General features: G+C 42.9%; 1 protein-coding gene across 1 annotated transcript; it reads right to left on the bottom strand.

The window, feature by feature from the left end:
• Positions 1-5,852: 5,852 nt before the first annotated feature.
• On the bottom strand, positions 5,853-7,211 carry LOC140111827 (posterior protein-like). The gene has a single exon (XM_072132432.1). The coding sequence runs from the start codon at positions 7,209-7,211 to the stop codon at positions 5,853-5,855; it is 1,359 nt and encodes a 452-aa protein (XP_071988533.1).
• Positions 7,212-20,385: the final 13,174 nt, after the last annotated feature.

Here is a 20,385-nt window from a genome sequence, read left to right as displayed (position 1 = left end):
CCTTAAATACCCCCGGCCGGCGTATCTGCATAAAGACACGCCCATCCCGTGACGCGTCAACTCCAGGCCTGTGATATCTGTTCAATTTATGTCTAACAGTAGTTTTACCATTTAGTGATTGGTTGTATTGTAATTTCCTTTTAACAATCATGTCATCATTTTCTACCTATACTTACCGGTCCGGCGTCCTGTTGACGCGCCTAGGCGCGTGCACTGTGTCTTCTCATGGGGAAGTGCACGCATCCGGGATGCGTCTCCATGGCAGCGCTGACCCGATCATGTGATCGGGCCGGGCGCGTCATGACGACGCACTTCCGGTGCGCGACCTCATGGAGTTGACGCGTCACGGGATGGGTGCGTCTTTATGCAGATACGCTGGCCGGGGCTATTTAAGGGTAAGCACAACATTTGTATTTTACCTCCTGACGAAGCATCAGTGCGAAACGCGCGTCGGGGTGTATCATCTGGCCTCCCCTCTGACCGTCTCCTTGCCTACCTCTACCATGCCTCTGGGTAAGTGTGACCTGCACTATTGACAGTTATATATACTGGACGGTACCTCCGGATTTGTTGCAGTTACTTAGGTGCATTTGGGTCCATCTTCCCTTTACCTGTCTTATTTTTTGACGAATTATGTATTTGAATAAACACATTGTTTGGCAGTTTTTGGGGCATATGGAGGAGGGGGGGTCATAGGTACTCTGTGGTCGTCCCATATTCCATCTGGGACAACTTGGTTCCCTCTATGTTTATACTTCTAGACATATTTACTGGAAGTTGTTTACTTGTATCATTATTTGTATGTAAATAAAGCACATTTATTATTCTTTAAGCTCTTTGTTTTTTGTTCTTGCTAGTACTTATATTTTGAGGGCGGTATGAGACTGCATATGTGGGCTTTTTTGGTTTACATGTGGGCGGGGTCTCTGTACTCGGGAGATGTTGCATAACAAATTTTAAGATGGGTTTTCTCTTTTTATCTTTTGGAAATGTGTAAATTTTAGAGCTTTAAAAATTATGATAAATTATGAAAACGTAAAGCAGACATATGGGAAATGTTATTCAGCTACTTATTTAGGTGGTAAAACTATCTGCCTGAAAATGAGATGATTTCAAATTTTGAAAATGACAAATTTTTCCAAAAATTCTTTTTTTTTTAAATTAAATAAACGCCATATAACACAAGTCAGAATGTTTTATTTCATTATTTAAGCACAATAATAAGAAATAACAAGTTTAGTTATCACCAGTTAAGGAAAAAACTGAATTATCGTGCAAAAGAATCACACCTCTGCTACATCTGTGTATGCCATCAGCACTTGATGTGCACTAATTTTTCCAAGATCTAATTTATTTTGCCATGTTCTGAGACTCTGCAGCATTTAATCACAGATTTTAAGAAATAGTAGATTGTAAACTGCCTGCCACATTGGATGAGCAGCGGGCAAGCTCACCACATTTATAAACGTCTTTCTATTTTTATCCATGCTGTGAACGGCTACATCCTAACAAGCTGTCTTTGCCATGTGCCTCATACGAAGACTTCCCATGGGCACGTCCTCCGAGAAGCAGCTGCTGAGCTTAAATGAACACAGCACAATGCGCGTTGATTAAAGTCACATCTTCTCATGACAGGCCTTTTTTGCAGCAAGTATCTATGGCCAAGTGTTTTTTTTTATGAGAACGGAACTATAATTTAGGTATATTGTACCTTTTTCAATCTGCCTGTCAATTTCTGTTGGAGAAGTTCATTGAAGACTGCACAATCTGCTAAAAAGCAGAAGTGTCTTCACTATGAAATCTTCAGTATTTGAAGTGTTTTTTTTTTCTGCATCATATTGCCAGAAGTTATTCTGCAGAGGATGTGCATGGTTTCCACTCCATGGAGCCAAAAGTCCAGGTCACTCCTGTGTGTGGAGTCTGCAGCCAAGGTTCAATCCAAGTGTGAAAGAGCTCAGTTGCAGTTCTCACCAACCACCACTACACAGGGAACAGAGTTCCGTTTCTGTAAGTATGAGTTTGCGCTACATTTGACCCATCTGTTTTGTAAGGATACGTTGGGTGGATTCCTGATGTGTCCTTACAACCAAAAGCAAACACGTACAGTGGGATATGCATGAAAGCGGGAGGAGAGGTGAACTTCAGCAGTAGCCAGTGATTGGCTTCAACATTGATTTTAAGCTTTAAATAATTCAATTCATAAAGAAATAGTGAATAAACAACATTTATTAAATTTTTTGCAGTAAACTGTTTTCATTTGGTTGTATTTCATACTTATCAGGAAATAAAATAAATCAGGTTGAAGATTATGATGTAATTATTCTAAAAAGAAGTGTGATGGACTTGATTAAATCTACATAAAACTAAATTATAGGTGATAAGTGTCACAATACTGTAATAAAAGTAACAGACAGAAGCATCCAAACAGGCTTTAAGCAGCCAAAACAGATCAAACAATTATACCATGGAAGATTAGCATTTTGACAGCACTGAATGAATTGTAAACTGGGAATTAACAATTCTAACACAACTAAAGAGCCTTAAAACAAGCTTATTTCTTTTCATACCTTTCGTTTTAATATAGAAATATTGGAGAAATGCTCATTCATACAATTATAGAAAGGATTTTAAACAAAAGATGAACCCGTTTGTACTTCATTTGCTATCAAATCCTGTATAAGCTGAGTATATTTTTTCCATATTTAAAATCGCTGCAGCATATAAACACAGACAATCTACCAACAAAATCAAGAAAGATAAACCAGGCACAATTACTCAGAGATCCAGGCACCATGACTGTAGTTTTCTTCTTATATTTGTTATCTATGGCCTCCTTCCTTCTAAAATCACTGCAGCCTTAAAGGAAATCTACCATCAAAATCAAGTATGGATAAACCAGGGGCACATACTCATTGATCCAGGCACTGTGACTGTGGTAATCTTCTTATTTGTTATCTATGGCCTCCTTCCTTCTAAAATTAACTTTTAGAATTATGCTAATGAGCCTGGGGGGCTCTAGGGGGTGTTTCCAGAACCTCACACTGATGTCTTTTCATTGTCTTTTCATTAAAATGCTGAACCGACATGCAGAGTTCAGTGATTCTATGTTTGGACCAGTAAATTCAGCAGGTACACAGAACAAGTTTATGAGACCCAACTCTCTTGTGTGCCCCTTGGCCTAGGTGCACACAAGTCAGAATCGGTGCAGAGTTTATAAAAACAGATGCAGGGTTCAGATTGCTCTTAGATGACTTTAAAGAGAGAATTGTGTACAGAGTTCTATTTCCAGAGAAGGCTAAAATTTCTAGCTCCTGTCTGATACAATTCTAAGATACACTGCATGTTCTGTATTGTATTTTTCTCTTGGTGTCTTACCTATAGTATGTTGCTACTGCCTCTCTGTAAAATCTGCTTGGTTTTGGGGTGCCAGTTAATATTAAATTAACAACAATATTCAATGGATCTTTATAGGGGATTTATTAAGGGTACAATACAGGGGAATACACATAGAGGGTAAACTAACTAAGGGACAGAGTGATGGTGGGGAAGGAAGTGCTCTGACCAAAGATCTGTATACCATCTTATATACACACACACATAGCTCACACACATTGCCCATCATCCCACCTCCACCACTGTCTTGGCCAATCCAATGATGATGTAGAATCAACACATTCTTATCACACAACCTTGCAGGACAAGTAACTTGAGTCTTTGTTTCCCATAGGATCTGGTAGAATCTCCAGGGGCAATGACAAGCAGCTGTCCTCTGTGTGGTCAGGATAGCCCCAGCCTCCAGGTGTAATAGCACAGTCCATTGTAATCACATGCAGCTGTCTCTGCAATCTTTATTAGGGGCAATGTAGGCATTTATGGCTTAGTTCTTCCTCTGTCCACAAAGACCCTTAAACTTTCTCAAGCCACATCATGTCATATTTCCAACATTATGCCCCTTTGGGCCTGAAAGGCCCACACACCATTAGACCATATTTAGAACAGAAATAAAATCCATTTCTCCTCCATTATCTTCTTTGGGTGTGGAAATGATCTTTCTTCTTCTGGCTTTTCCTCAAGACAAAGTAGTTGAAGGTTGTATGGGTAAGGGATAGGGCACCAATGATCATCACACCATTCACTCACATTCATTCTCATATCCATTTCTTGAATCATTTTTCATCTATACCATTTATCCAACAAATATAGATCTTCATATATGCTAGTAACTGTCATATTTACAATATGCAAATATAAATCCCACGTCATACAGAATGCAAGCTGGCAATAACATAGTAGATATCAACATAAGCTATAGATACGAAATTACATAAAAGGAAACCCAAACAGAACTATAAAACATTACCAATAGTAAATCAAAGGATTGATTTCAAGTAGAAGTTTGCAGGGTGGTTTATCTAAGGGTTTCCAGATTTACTTGACTTCAAATATGTTTAGTTTAAACATAAACTTTCATTTAGCTTTTTCCCATTACCAAATCTAATTCTGTAAGTTTATATTTACACTCCATAGAAATGTTCATATCACACCTTATATATGTCTCCCATCGTCCTGACTTATAAATTAACCAAAAGTATATCAAGTGCATAAAACACATAGCAAAAAAAATTATAAGTCATTCCACTAATCAACCTTTAGAGTAGGTGTCCATCTAACCTCTTATATTGGTAATCTTACTTGTGCATTATACAATATAGTAACCGTATACTGAGCCATTAATTACTATATGTTTTACGCAACCTTGAAGACACACACATAGATTAAGAACATTAAAATTAAAAAAAATTCAAACTGAATGCTGCTTTTAATACCCTATGTTCTTCATTTAGATGCTTTACTGGTATAAAGGAGCGTGCAGTTTGTTTGAGAAACTTAAAATTAAGTTGCCAGTGAGACAAATGTATCAGAGAAAAAAACCTTAAATAAAAAAAAATTAAATATTTATGTGAATTCACTATAGTCTGCCCCTTTGGTACTGCATTACTCTCTAAAACCATGCCCCTTTGGTACCACAAAATGGTACCAAACACTGTATAAAAAAAAAATAATAATACTTGAATCAAGAAAAAAAAAATGCTCCATTTAAAAAAAAATGGGGAAAAAAAAATTCAACAAATCCAACATTCCTGAGCATCAGGAACAAAAACAAAAAATGTGTATTGACACGGTTTACATACTACATTTAACAGAACACAAAACAGACAACATAAAACAATGAGAGCTAATTCAGCTTCTACACATCTTAGGGTGGGACAACAGGCAGTTTCCAATCCTTCTTCTGTCAATGATTAAGTAAGGTCATCTATGGGACAAGATAAAGAACAGACATAGCACAAAAAAAAAATACCACAAAAAACAACAACAATTATATTACACACAGGACCTACACATCACAATGGGATGTTATTTCATGTTTTTTTAATTGTTTGCAAACAATTAACCCTCATAAATTTTGAGCTCATTACACCACGTGGTTTTATTTGTAAAGACATCAAACTTTATACAAACAATATCTTTCACATAATACTTTTTAATGACCTGTAAACAAAAATGTCAATATTAATAACTTGTTTCTTCAGCCAACCACCTTGTTGCCTAAAACAAAACACAATGATAGTTATCACACAAACAATACTCAAACAGATATGTAAAACACAAGATCAAAGAATGGAGCCTGTAGAAACAAAACAAAGTGTTAGTTTCTTTGTCCTGGAGTCATGTGACAAAAGAAATCCAGTCTACAAGAGAAAGAAAACATAGTTAGAAACCAAGAAATTCATAATAACAACACAATTCCAAGTCTATTCATTCACAATGTATATCGCTATATCCACACATTAATAAGCCATGCTGCTGCTGTACTGTGCCGTGTTTATTAGCAGGGGGAGGGCGATCTGTGACCAGCTCCAGAATAGCCAGAATGGCAGCCCTGCCCATGGATTGTATCCTGGGACATTAGCACCCTCCTTGTGCTCCCTGCCATGAGGGGGAGGCTGTTCTTTCTTATCCCTGTGTATATTGGGAATCTTATTTGCATGTGATATATTCTCCTCACATATCTCTGTATGGCTAGTGCCAGGAGGTGTCATGGCCTCCTCACACGCCTTTGTAGGGCTAGTTCCAGGAGGTGTCATGGCCTCCTCACATGTCTCTGTGATCACTTTGTTCTGGTCAGTCTCAGGCTCAATGGCATCAATTTCTGTATGTAATGAATTATAATGTGTCTCATGGTTTTCATTATTTACATTACAGAAACGTTTAATATGTCCTGGCCTCCCACATCCATAGCAATACCTGACATATCTCGTCCTCCTTGCTCTGTACTCTGTAGACAGATATCCTGATGGTTCATCCCTATTGTTAGACTCCTCACACCAGTCCCTGAGTATATTAATAAAGTTCTCTAGAGATGTGGCATTTCTAAGGGCAACCTTTGTGGTGTAATCCATATTACACTGATTTGCCATTGAATAGAGGAAATCAGAGTCATCCTGAGACATATCCGGACAGTTGTAAACACTCCTAAATAAGGTCAGGTACTTGTTACAGAAGATAAGGGGGTCATCACCTGTCCTGAACCTATATCTTCTCAGGGTATTCTCACCCCTTATGTCTCTCCCTCCCATGATACGCTGCAATTCCTTCCTTCTTAAGTCTGCACCACTATCATCATCTCCCATGTGTGTATATGACAATTGTGCGGCCAGAGGCCCAGGAAGCCATGCTTGGAGCAGAGACCATGCATCCTTATTACACAAGTTGTATTGCTTCATCACAGCTTCAAATTTATTGGATACAATTATTGGTGATTCATTTGTATCCCATTCTCCAATAACCTGACACAGATGTATTCTATCCTGGATGGTGAGTGTTGGAGACTTATCTGCAGGTATTGGATTGTGTTCATCACTCCAAGCCCCAGGTGTGACAATGCAGACATCTGCTGCTTTATGGCAGGTCTGGTTCTGTACTTGGAGGGACCGGATCTGTTCTTCTTGTTTACACAGTTGGGCCATTGTTTCAGACAACTGACCCTCTAGTGAGGTAATTAACACGTCCCTCTGATGGATCTCCATCTCTAAGGACTTTACATGACTTTCAGTAGATACAGAATTCAATCTACACTCATGTAGCTGCTTATCCAACTCATGATTTCTTAAAGAAAGCTCATCCACCTTTGCTTGTAGATTATCCATCTCATTAGTTGTTTTTTGCAGAAATTTCAATCACAGAGTCACTGATTCTGTCTATACTTTCCTTACATTGGAGCCTTTGTATGGACCAATTTACTTCCTTTACCTCAGCCAATTCTTTCATCTTAATTAACATCATAATTTCATTGCCCAACCTTTCTTTCTTCCCTCTCTTACTGAGCACTTTCCTATCTAACTTCTTATTATGGGCCTTACACTGCATCATCAGCTCCTTATATTGCTCCTCTAGTGAACCATCTGCACATGACTGGTATCTAGCAGACGCATACTTTTTCACAAAGTTTTGAACAAGTTCCATCTCTGTTACAACAATACACACTGACAAACACACAAATGACAAACTAAGCAAACACAGTTTACCTACTATACTAACGTTCCGAAAGGCTACTTTACACACTGCTTAAGCCTTTATACTCATTCAATCTAGGAAAATGTACAGACAAAGGAAAATGTACAGCTATATCAAGGAACACCCTTTTTCCTACAACTTTACCTCTGTACACTAAACACAACCGCTCACACTTAACGTTAACCTACAATCTCAACAGGCGACTTCCTATACATTCACATAAAACAACCTGACTTATCAAAGATAGTAATGTAATATGAAAACTTGTTACTTACCAGGATTTTCTTTGTACCAAAGATCCAAATTCCGTTCACAGATTGAAATAGCGCAGATATTTTGCCGTGGATTCTCTGTAGAATTTAAATTACAGGTCCAGACTGGGGTGCCAAATGTAAAATCTGCTTGGTTTTGGGGTGCCAGTTAATATTAAATTAACAACAATATTCAATGGATCTTTATAGGGGATTTATTAAGGGTACAATACAGGGGAATACACATAGAGGGTAAACTAACTAAGGGACAGAGAGATGGTGGGGAAGGAAGTGCTCTGACCAAAGATCTGTATACCATCTTATATACACACACACATAGCTCACACACATTGCCCATCATCCCACCTCCACCACTGTCTTGGCCAATCCAATGATGATGTAGAATCAACACATTCTTATCACACAACCTTGCAGGACAAGTAACTTGAGTCTTTGTTTCCCATAGGATCTGGTAGAATCTCCAGGGGCAATGACAAGCAGCTGTCCTCTGTGTGGTCAGGATAGCCCCAGCCTCCAGGTGTAATAGCACAGTCCATTGTAATCACATGCAGCTGTCTCTGCAATCTTTATTAGGGGCAATGTAGGCATTTATGGCTTAGTTCTTCCTCTGTCCACAAAGACCCTTCAACTTTCTCAAGCCACATCATGTCATATTTCCAACACTCTCTAATACTGGTGTTAACCCCTTAACGACTTGGCCTTTTTTAGTTTTTTCACTTCCATTTTTCACTCCCCACATTCAAAAATCTATAACTTTTACATTTTTCCACATAAAGAGCTCTGTGATGGCTTATTTTCTGCGTAACAAATTGTACTTCGTAGTGACGGTATTTAATATTCCATGGCGCGTACTGGGAAGCGGGAAAAAAAATTCCAAATGCAGTGAAAATGGTGAAAAAACACATTTGCAACGTTTTCTTGTGGGCTTGGATTTAACAGCTTTCACTTTGGGTTGCTACGATTACGTGGATACCAAGTTTGTATAGGTTTTATAATGTTTTCATACATTTAAAAAAATTAAAACCTCCTGTACAAAAATTGTTTTTTTGATTTTGCCATCTTCTGGCGGCAATAACTTTTTCATATTTTGGTGTACAGAGCTGTGGGTGGTGTCATTTTTTGCGACTTTTGATGGCATTTTCATTGCTATCATTTTTAGGACTGTGCGACCTTTTGATCACTTTCTATTAATTTTTTCAAATTTTCCAAAATGGCAAAAAAATGTCATTTTTGACTTTGGACGCTATTTTCCATTACGGGGTTAAACGCAGTGAAAAACCGTTATTATATTTTGATAGATCGGACATTTTCAGACGCGGCGATACCTAATGTGTTTATGATTTTTACTGTTTATTAATATCAGTTCTAGGGAAAGGGGGGTGATTTTTTAGGATTTTTTATTATAATTTTTTTTTTACACTTTTTTTTACTTTTACTATTTTTCAGACTCCCTAGGGTACTTTAACCCTAAGTTGTCTGATCAATCTTACCATATACTGCCATACTGCAATATGGCAGTATATGGGGATTTTACTCCTCATTCATTACAATGTGCTGATAGCACATTGTAGTGAATGGGTTAAAACGAGACAGCTTCGGGCCTTCGTGAGACCCGAAGCTGTCATGGCAACGGATCACCGCTCCCCGTGACGTCATCGAAGCCTCTGGCAGCATTGCCGGCGGCGATCGCCGTGAAAGCACCCGTGATTGGTGCTAGCACCGATCGCGGGTGTTACCGGTAAGCCTTTGCTGCAATATGCAGCAAAGACTTACCGGCTATGGAGGGGGCTCGGCCCGCGAGCCCTCTTCATGCACCGGTACCTGGCGCGCGCCGTACTAGTATGGCGCGCTTCGGGAAGGGGTTAAAGTGTGCTACACAGATGGTAGAGGTGCCCCTTAGTGAGCAGGCTCTGGGAAGCAATATTTCATAGTTTCATAGTTTATACGGTTGAAAAAAGACACTTGTCCATCAAGTTCAACCAAGGAAGGGAAGGGATTCGATGAGGAAGGGATTTAGGGGAAACAATTCTATATAACATAGCCATCAATGTTATTTAGGTGTAAAAAGGCATCAAGACCCTTCTTGAAGATCTCTGCTGTCCTTGTGTCCAGCGCCTGAGGCAGGCTATTCCACAGATTGACAGTTCTCATAGTAAAAAATCCCTGTCGCCTCTGGTGATTAAACCTTGATTTCTCCAAACGGAGACAGTTCCCTCTCGTCTTTTGAATTGATTTAATCTGAAACAACTTACCACCATATTTTTGTATGGACCATTCGTATATTTAAATAAATTAATTATGTCACCTCGTAGTCGTCTCTTTTCCAGACTAAATAAATCTAGTTGTTTTAAATCTTTCCTTATAACTGAGACCCTCCATACCCCTTATCATTTTTGTGGCTCTACGATGAACCCTCTCCATCCTTTTTATGGACCGGTGCCCAGAACTGGACAACATATTCCAGGTCAGGCCGAACCAATGACTACTAGTACCCCCAGGTCATTTATCCACATTGAACCTCATTAGTCAAGTGGACGACCAAACACTCAGTTTGTCCAAGTCACCCTGCAGCCTATGAACATCCTCCATAGACTGTATTACACTACATAGCTTGGTGTCATCTGCAAAAATAGACACCGCGCTTTTAATTCCTACCTCTATAAAATTAATAAATATATTAAATAGTAGTGGGCCAAGCACAGAACCCTTGGTACACCACTTATAACTGTTGACCATTCCGAGTAGAAATCATTGACCACAACTCTCTGGATATAATCCTTCAGCCAGTTCTCAATCTTATTGCAAAGGATTTCTGCCAAACCAATAGCCCTAATTTTACCCATCAGGCATCTATGTGGGACAGTGTCCAATGCCTTTGCAAGGTCCAAGAACACAATATCCACAGGAGCTCCTCCATCCAGGCATCTGCTCACCTTTTCATAGAAGCAGATCAGGTTAGTTTGACAACTTCTATTCTTAGTAAACCCATGCTGGCTGTCACTTATTATACTATTTGATGTCACATACTCCAGTATATAGTCTTTTACTAACTTTTCCAATATTTTCCCCACAATGGAAGTTAAGCTTACAGGCCTGTAATTGCCTGGCGAAGTTCTAGAGCCCTTTTTATATATTGGCACCACACCAGACATTACGGAATCCCTGAAGATTTTAGACAGTGGTACAAATTTACATTGTACAATAATGAGATCTTTTAGGACTCTCTTTCTTACGATTAGTGGTACTCATATGTATGTTAGACTCCGGAGGACACAAATTTAACCCTGCAGGGTTATGTGTGCTCCAGAAATTAGTTATATCACGTGAATGGAGAAGATGGGGCCTTAAACATTTCACTTAGAGGAAATCTACCAAAACAAAATCAAGCATGATAAAGCAGGACTCATAGTTCCAGACACTTATATTTGTTATCCATGGCCTTTTCCCTTCCAAGCGGAACTTTTAAAATTATGCTCTGGGGGTGTTACCAGAGCCCTTTAGTGCTGTGGCTTTATAGGCTGTTACCCTGACTCCCCCTCCGCTCATTAAGCACCCCCACCCTCCCTCTGCCTAATACAATCTCCCTGTAGCAAAGTAAGTTTCATCACACAGTGGGAGAGGGAAGTGCGCTTTGTACACTGTTAAAACCTATGAATCTGCAGAACAGAGGGTCTCTGGTAACATCCGCCTGACTCCTTCTGGCACGTTAGTTGATTTTAGAAGGAAGGAGGCCATGGATAACAAATATAAGATATTACCACTGTCCTGTCAAGTACTGTAATAGAAACAATGAGCTCAAGATGGCGCAGAGATATTAGACCGCAGCTAAACCTTCGAGGCTAAAAAATGTGAGTGCGACTTCAACGTGACAGCAGAAAACTCTCCAATCAAGAGAATATGTCTGATATTGTTATGCTTTGTATGCTCCTCCTTTCCTCCTTTCTGCTTTTCGTTATAGACTGATAGTACAAATAGTACTTGTGCAGTGCTGATTTTTGCCCAGGGCAATAGCATTAGCAAGTCTTGCATAAGCAGTTGTCTGAGTCATTTCCTTGCGACCGCGCACAAATGCATTTAACTGATTTGAAACACAACAATTGACACACTATAAAGAGGATATATTAAATCCTCCCCTAACACTATGAGTAAGTGCCCCTGGTTTATCATGCTTGATTATGATGGTAGATGTCCTATAAATTGGTGTCACTTTTCGCAACTTCCCAAATTTTAGCACCTAGGTGCCAGTACTTTACAGTACACGGAGGCTGTACAGGGCACTTGAATGAAATTTCCCCTTCCTACCAGTTGTGTTTACCCTTACCATAATACATCTGCCACTTATTTTTTTACTCTAAGTAATGTATTACAACTAGAGATGAGCGAACATGCTCGTCCGAGCTTGATGCTCGTTCGAGCATTAGCGTACTCGAAACTGCTCGTTGCTCGGACGAATACTTCGCCCGCTCGAGAAAATGGCAGCTCCCGCCGTTTTGCTTTTTGGCGGCCAGAAACAGAGCCAATCACAAGCCAGGAGACTCTGCACTTCACCCAGCATGACGTGGTACCCTTACACGTCGATAGCAGTGGTTGGCTGGCCAGATCAGGTGACCCTGGGATAGACTAGCCGCTGCCCGCGCTGCTCGGATCATTCTGTGTCTGGATGCCGCTAGGGAGAGAGCTGCTGCTGGTCAGGGAAAGCGTTAGGGTGTTCTATTAGCTTACTGTTAGGCAGGAGTGATTCTCCAAGAACCCAACAGCCCTTCTTAGGGCTACAATAACGTTCTACTTTTTTTTTTTTTTATTTGCATCTAGTACCATTTTGTGAGGAATTAGCAGGGGGACTTGCTACCGTTGTGTTTAGCTCTTAGTGGCACACATATCCACCTCAAACACCAAAGTGGGAAAATTTAGTAGGGGTTGGATTTCAATTAGGCACAGTCTGCCATTTTTCCTTTTTTATTTTACGTTTATTTTGTTTAATAACTCAGTGTCATCTCATCTGGCATAGTAGTGTGCTTTCATACTTGGCTAGAAAATAGCCATAGGAGAATCCAAACGGCTTACGCCTACAGTAGCGTTATATATTTGATTTCTGGTTGATCTGCTGGTGGCTGTACTTGCTGCAGTGCATCTACTAGCCAATTGTGAGCAATTTGTAGTGAGACTTGCGACCGCTGTGTTTTGCGCTTAGTGACGCACATATCCATTGCAAAGACCGAAGTGGGAAAATTTAGTAGGGGTTGGATTTCAATTAGGCACAGTCTGCCATTTGTCCTTTTTTATTTTACGTTTATTTTGTTTAATAACTCAGCGTCATCTCATCTGGCATAGTAGTGTGCTTTCATACTTGGCTAGAAAATAGCCATAGGAGAATCCAAACGGCTTACGCCTACAGTAGCGTTATATATTTGATTTCTGGTTGATCTGCTGGTGGCTGTACTTGCTGCAGTGCATCTACTAGCCAATTGTCAGCAATTTGTAGTGAGACTTGCGACCGCTGTGTTTTGCGCTTAGTGACGCACATATCCATTGCAAAGACCGAAGTGGGAAAATTTAGTAGGGGTTGGATTTCAATTAGGCACAGTCTGCCATTTGTCCTTTTTTATTTTACGTTTATTTTGTTTAATAACTCAGCGTCATCTCATCTGGCATAGTAGTGTGCTTTCATACTTGGCTAGAAAATAGCCATAGGAGAATCCAAACGGCTTACGCCTACAGTAGCGTTATATATTTGATTTCTGGTTGATCTGCTGGTGGCTGTACTTGCTGCAGTGCATCTACTAGCCAATTGTGAGCAATTTGTAGTGAGACTTGCGACCGCTGTGTTTTGCGCTTAGTGACGCACATATCCATTGCAAAGACCGAAGTGGGAAAATTTAGTAGGGGTTGGATTTCAATTAGGCACAGTCTGCCATTTGTCCTTTTTTATTTTACGTTTATTTTGTTTAATAACTCAGCGTCATCTCATCTGGCATAGTAGTGTGCTTTCATACTTGGCTAGAAAATAGCCATAGGAGAATCCAAACGGCTTACGCCTACAGTAGCGTTATATATTTGATTTCTGGTTGATCTGCTGGTGGCTGTACTTGCTGCAGTGCATCTACTAGCCAATTGTCAGCAATTTGTAGTGAGACTTGCGACCGCTGTGTTTTGCGCTTAGTGACGCACATATCCATTGCAAAGACCGAAGTGGGAAAATTTAGTAGGGGTTGGATTTCAATTAGGCACAGTCTGCCATTTGTCCTTTTTTATTTTACGTTTATTTTGTTTAATAACTCAGTGTCATCTCATCTGGCATAGTAGTGTGCTTTCATACTTGGCTAGAAAATAGCCATAGGAGAATCCAAACGGCTTACGCCTACAGTAGCGTTATATATTTGATTTCTGGTTGATCTGCTGGTGGCTGTACTTGCTGCAGTGCATCTACTAGCCAATTGTGAGCAATTTGTAGTGAGACTTGCGACCGCTGTGTTTTGCGCTTAGTGACGCACATATCCATTGCAAAGACCGAAGTGGGAAAATTTAGTAGGGGTTGGATTTCAATTAGGCACAGTCTGCCATTTGTCCTTTTTTATTTTACGTTTATTTTGTTTAATAACTCAGCGTCATCTCATCTGGCATAGTAGTGTGCTTTCATACTTGGCTAGAAAATAGCCATAGGAGAATCCAAACGGCTTACGCCTACAGTAGCGTTATATATTTGATTTCTGGTTGATCTGCTGGTGGCTGTACTTGCTGCAGTGCATCTACTAGCCAATTGTGAGCAATTTGTAGTGAGACTTGCGACCGCTGTGTTTTGCGCTTAGTGACGCACATATCCATTGCAAAGACCGAAGTGGGAAAATTTAGTAGGGGTTGGATTTCAATTAGGCACAGTCTGCCATTTGTCCTTTTTTATTTTACGTTTATTTTGTTTAATAACTCAGCGTCATCTCATCTGGCATAGTAGTGTGCTTTCATACTTGGCTAGAAAATAGCCATAGGAGAATCCAAACGGCTTACGCCTACAGTAGCGTTATATATTTGATTTCTGGTTGATCTGCTGGTGGCTGTACTTGCTGCAGTGCATCTACTAGCCAATTGTCAGCAATTTGTAGTGAGACTTGCGACCGCTGTGTTTTGCGCTTAGTGACGCACATATCCATTGCAAAGACCGAAGTGGGAAAATTTAGTAGGGGTTGGATTTCAATTAGGCACAGTCTGCCATTTGTCCTTTTTTATTTTACGTTTATTTTGTTTAATAACTCGGTGTCATCTCATCTGGCATAGTAGTGTGCTTTCATACTTGGCTAGAAAATAGCCATAGCAATAGGATAGCATTGTTTGGTTTTAAAAACTCAAAAACACAAAAAAAAAAAAAAAAACACAAAAAAAAGTTAAAAAAAAATTAAAGCTATAACTCTCATTTTAAAAATGTTTAACCCGAGGGCTAGGGGTAGAGGACGAGGGCGGGGACGTGGGCGTCCAACTACTGCAGGGGTCAGAGGCCGTGGTCCTGGCCGGGGTGAGACACCACCTGCTTATGAGGGAGCAGGGGAACGCCGCAGAGCTACACTCCCTAGGTTCATGTCTGAAGTTACTGGGACTCGTGGTAGAGCACTGTTGAGGCCAGAACAGTGCGAACAGGTGATGTCGTGGATTGCTGACAATGCTTCGAGCAATTTGTCCACCAGTCAGTCTTCCACGCAGTCCACCCATGTCACCGAAATCGCCACTCCTCCAGCTCCTGCACCTCAGCCTCCTCCCCCCCAGTCTGCCCCCTCCCAGGAAAATTTGGCATTTGAACCGGCATACTCTGAGGAACTGTTTTCTGGACCCTTCCCACAGTCACAAACCACTTGTCCGGTTGCTGCTGAGCAATTTTCCGATGCCCAGGTTTTCCACCAGTCACAGTCTGTGGGTGATGATGACCTTCTTGACGTAGTGGAAGTGTGTAAAGAGGTGTCCGACGATGAGGAGACACGGTTGTCAGACAGTGGGGAAGTTGTTGTCAGGGCAGGAAGTCCGAGGGGGGAGCAGACTGAGGGATCGGAGGATGATGAGGTGACAGACCCAAGCTGGGTTGAGAGGCCGGGTGAACACAGTGCTTCTGAGACGGAGGAGAGTCCTCGACCAGAACAGGTTGGAAGAGGCAGTGGTGGGGCCAGACGGAGAGGCAGGGCCAGAGCTGGTGCATCAGCGCCAAATGTGTCAACTAGTGAAGCTCCCGTGGCGAGGGCTCTTGCGGCGAGGGCTAGATCTTCAAAAGTCTGGAGGTTCTTTAAGGAAACACCGGATGACCGACGGACTGTGGTGTGCAACATTTGCCAAACCAGGCTCAGCAGGGGTTCCACCACTACTAGCTTAACTACCACCAGTATGCGCAGGCATATGAATGCTAAACACCCCACTCAGTGGCAACAAGCCCGTTCACCTCCGGCCGTGCACACCACTGCTCCTTCCCCTGTGTCAGCTGATAGTCAGCCCCCTGCCCAGGACCCTGCCACAAAAACCCCATCGTCGCCTCCACGATCCTCCACAGCATCCACCAGCGTTCAGCTCTCCATACCCCAGACGCTGGAGCGGAAACGCAAATATAGTGCAACCCACCCGCACGCCCAAGCCCTTAATGTGCACATCTCCAGATTGCTTAGCCTGGAGATGCTGCCCTATAGGCTAGTAGAGACCGAGGCCTTTCGCAACCTCATGGCGGCGGCCGCCCCTCGGTATTCGGTCCCCAGCCGCCACTACTTTTCCCGATGTGCCGTCCCAGCCCTGCACCAGCACGTGTCAGACAACATCACCCGTGCCCTGACCAACGCCGTTTCTGACAAGGTCCACCTGACCACGGACACGTGGACGAGTGCTGCCGGGCAGGGCCACTATATATCGCTGACGGCACATTGGGTTAACTTGGTGGAGGCTGGGACCGAGTCTGACCCTGGGGCTGGTCATATACTGCCGACGCCGAGGATTGCGGGGCCTACCTCGGTCCAGGTGTTTCAGGCCTACTATGCCTCCTCCTCCTCCCACCCCTCCTCCACCTCCTCCTCCGAACTACCATCCGTGGGCACGGCGCCATCAGTCGGTAGCTCTAGGCACAGCAGCAGTGCCGTTGCTAAGCGACAGCAGGCGGTGCTCAAACTGCTGAGCCTAGGCGATAAAAGGCACACCGCCCAAGAGCTATTACAGGGCATCACGGCGCAGACTGATCTGTGGCTGGCACCGCTGAACCTGAAGCCAGGCATGGTTGTGTGTGACAACGGCCGTAACCTAGTGGCGGCTCTGCAACTCGGCAGACTGACACATGTGCCATGCCTGGCCCATGTGTTAAATCTGATAGTTCAGCGTTTCCTCAAGACATACCCCAATCTGTCAGATTTGCTCACGAAGGTGCGCCGCATCTGTGCGCATTTCAGGAAGTCCAGCACAGATGCTGCCACTCTCAGGGCAGCGCAGCGCCGCCTCCAACTGCCCGCTCACCGACTGTTGTGCGACGTGCCCACGAGGTGGAATTCAACACTGACCATGTTATCCAGAGTTTACCAGCAGCGCCGAGCCATTGTAGACTGCCAGATGTCAACTTCCACCAGAACTGGTAGTCAGGTCAGTCAGCTTCCTCAAGTCTACAATGAGGAGTGGACGTGGATGTCTGATATCTGTCAGGTGCTGAGTAACTTTGAGGAGTCAACACAGATGGTCAGTGGCGATGCCGCCATCATCAGCCTCACCATCCCGCTGCTTGGCCTGTTGAAAAACTCTCTGATCAGCATGAAGTCGGAAGCTTTGCGCTCGTCACAAGAGACGGGGGAAGAAGATTCCCTTGTTGATAGCCAAAGCACCCTTAGGTCTGTTTCTCAGCGCATATCGGAGGAGGTGGAGGTGGAGGAGGATGAGGAGGAAGAGGAGGAGAATGTTGGCGAGACACAAGAGGGGACCATTGTTGAGTCCTTTACTGTTCAGCGTGTATGGGCAGAAGAAGAGGAGTTGGAGGAGTTGGAGGAGGAGGAAATGGACAGTCAGGCCAGTGAGGGGAGTGAATTCTTACGCGTTGGTACTCTGGCGCATATGGCAGATTTCATGCTAGGCTGCCTATCCCGTGACCCTCGCGTTCAAAGAATTTATTCCAGCACCGATTACTGGGTGTTCACTCTCCTGGACCCACGGTACAAGCAAAATCTTTCCACTCTCATCCCTGCAGAGGAAAGGAGTGTGAGAATGCATGAATACCAGCAGGCCCTGGTGCACAAGCTGAAACAGTATTTCCCTTCTGACAGCGCTAGCGGCAGAGTGCGTAGTTCTGCGGGACAAGTAGCGAGGGAGAGTAGGCGAGCAGGCAGCTTGTCCAGTACTGGCAAGGGTACGCTTTACAAGGCTTTTGCCAGCTTTATGTCACCCCAGCAAGACACTGTCACCTGTCCCCAGTCTCGGCAGAGTAGGGCTGATCTTTACAGAAAGATGGTGAGGGAGTACGTAGCTGACCATACCATCGTCCTAAATGATCACACAGCTCCCTACAACTACTGGGTTTCAAAGCTGGACATGTGGCACGAACTGGCGCTGTACGCCTTGGAGGTTCTTGCCTGCCCTGCCGCTAGCGTCTTGTCCGAGCGGGTTTTCAGTGCAGCTGGTGGCATCATCACCGATAAGCGTACACGCCTGTCGACTGACAGCGCTGACAGGCTGACGCTTATTAAGATGAATAAAGCCTGGATTTCTCATAATTTCCAATCTCCACCAGGTGAAGGAAGCTCAACCTGAATAATTGATCCACTCCTCCTCCTCCTCATTTTCCTCCTTCTCCTCCTCTTTGTACAGTAAAGCAGAGGAAACTGGCTATTTTTTGACAGGGCCCACTGGCTCTTGCTATAGTACTTTATGCATTTAATTTTTCTGGAGGGCCACCGACCCGGTCCTCTGTTTTAAACAATTTTTGGGAGTGCCACATACAGGCACTCAATCTATTCAATTTTTCTGGAGGGCCACCGACCCGTTCCTCTGTTTTAAACAATTTTTGGGAGTGCCACATACAGGCACTCAATCTATTCAATTTTTCTGGAGGGCCACCTACCTGCTCCTCTGGTTTGAAAACTTTTTGGGACTGCCACATACAGGCACTCAATCGATTCCATTTTTCTGGAGGGCCACCTACCTGCTCCTCTGGTTTGAAAACTTTTTGGGACTGCCACATACAGGCACTCAATCTATTCAATTTTTCTGGAGGGCCACCTACCTGCTCCTCTGGTTTGAAAACTTTTTGGGACTGCCACATACAGGCACTCAATCTATTCAATTTTTCTGGAGGGCCACCTACCTGCTCCTCTGGTTTGAAAAATTTTTGGGACTGCCACATACAGGCACTATCCAAATTAAATTGTCTCCATAGCAGCCTCCACACGTTGTCTCCATTGCTACCTCCAAAAGTCGTCCATATAGCTGCCTCCATACATCGTCCCTTTATCAAACGAGGTGTGTCAGGCAGAAATTTGGGTTGTTTTCATGGATTCCACATCAAAGTTGTTAACTTTGTCGCCACCCAGCTGTGTTATCCACAAAATATACTAATAAACTTTTATCATTTACCAATATTATTTCAGCGCTTCTTGCGCATCTGTTTACATTCCCCTCACCCGCCATATCCTAAACTTATAAGAACGCTACTACACTTGATCTTATACAAAAGGTTCTTAGAAGTGCTGTTTGGGGAGTAGCCTAGAGACAGGGGCTTGGATTGGCGAAAGCTCGCCTGGCAGCGGAGCGCCAACTCCATGCCAAGATCCAACTAACATAGTTTTAACTGCAGAACCTTTAATCTACTACTAGTTCACTGCCTCCATACATGGTCCCCTTATCAAACGAGCTGTGTCAGGCAGAATTTTGGGTTGTTTTCATGGCTTCCATGTTAACTTTGTCGCCACCCTGCTGTGTAATCCACAAAATATACTGGCAAACTTTTATCATGTACCGATATTATTTGAGCGTTTCTTGCTCACCTCCTTTGGTTCCTCTCTGCCACCCATTGGTTTGAAGCCTGAGTCCATTTAGGGTATGTCGCCATGCCACTCTCTAGCCTGCTGCCGCTGCCTCTGCATGCCGTCCCCTATAGTGTCAGGGTCAATTATTGCATGTTTTAGATGCTATCTAGCTTCATTCTGTCACTCTGTCATGGCCATGCTGTTGCCCATAATTTTGGCATAATGGTGCGATTAAGCAGCCTCAGAGGCATCCATGCATGCTGCCCCTGCTGTTTCCTGTCCATTTCCGTGGTGTTTCCATCCTTTTCTGAGGTTCCCAGGTGTTTGGCCAAGCTTCCCTGTGCAGAGCCTTGGTCCCCTTGAAAAATGCTCGAGTCTCCCATTGACTTCAATGGGGTTCGTTATTCGAGACGAGCACTCGAGCATCGGGAAAAGTTCGTCTCGAATAACGAGTACCCAAGCATTTTAGTGCTCGCTCATCTCTAATTACAACCACTAAACTATTACTGGTTGTAATTTTCAATTTCACATAAAAATATATTGAACATACAGTGAGTACGGAAAGTATTCAGACACCTTTC

This window comes from Engystomops pustulosus, unplaced genomic scaffold (genome assembly GCF_040894005.1).
Source record: "Engystomops pustulosus unplaced genomic scaffold, aEngPut4.maternal MAT_SCAFFOLD_607, whole genome shotgun sequence".
Classification (NCBI taxonomy): domain Eukaryota; kingdom Metazoa; phylum Chordata; class Amphibia; order Anura; family Leptodactylidae; genus Engystomops; species Engystomops pustulosus.
Note: the sequence above shows the minus strand (reverse complement) of the source record. Positions and strands in the feature narration are given on the sequence as shown.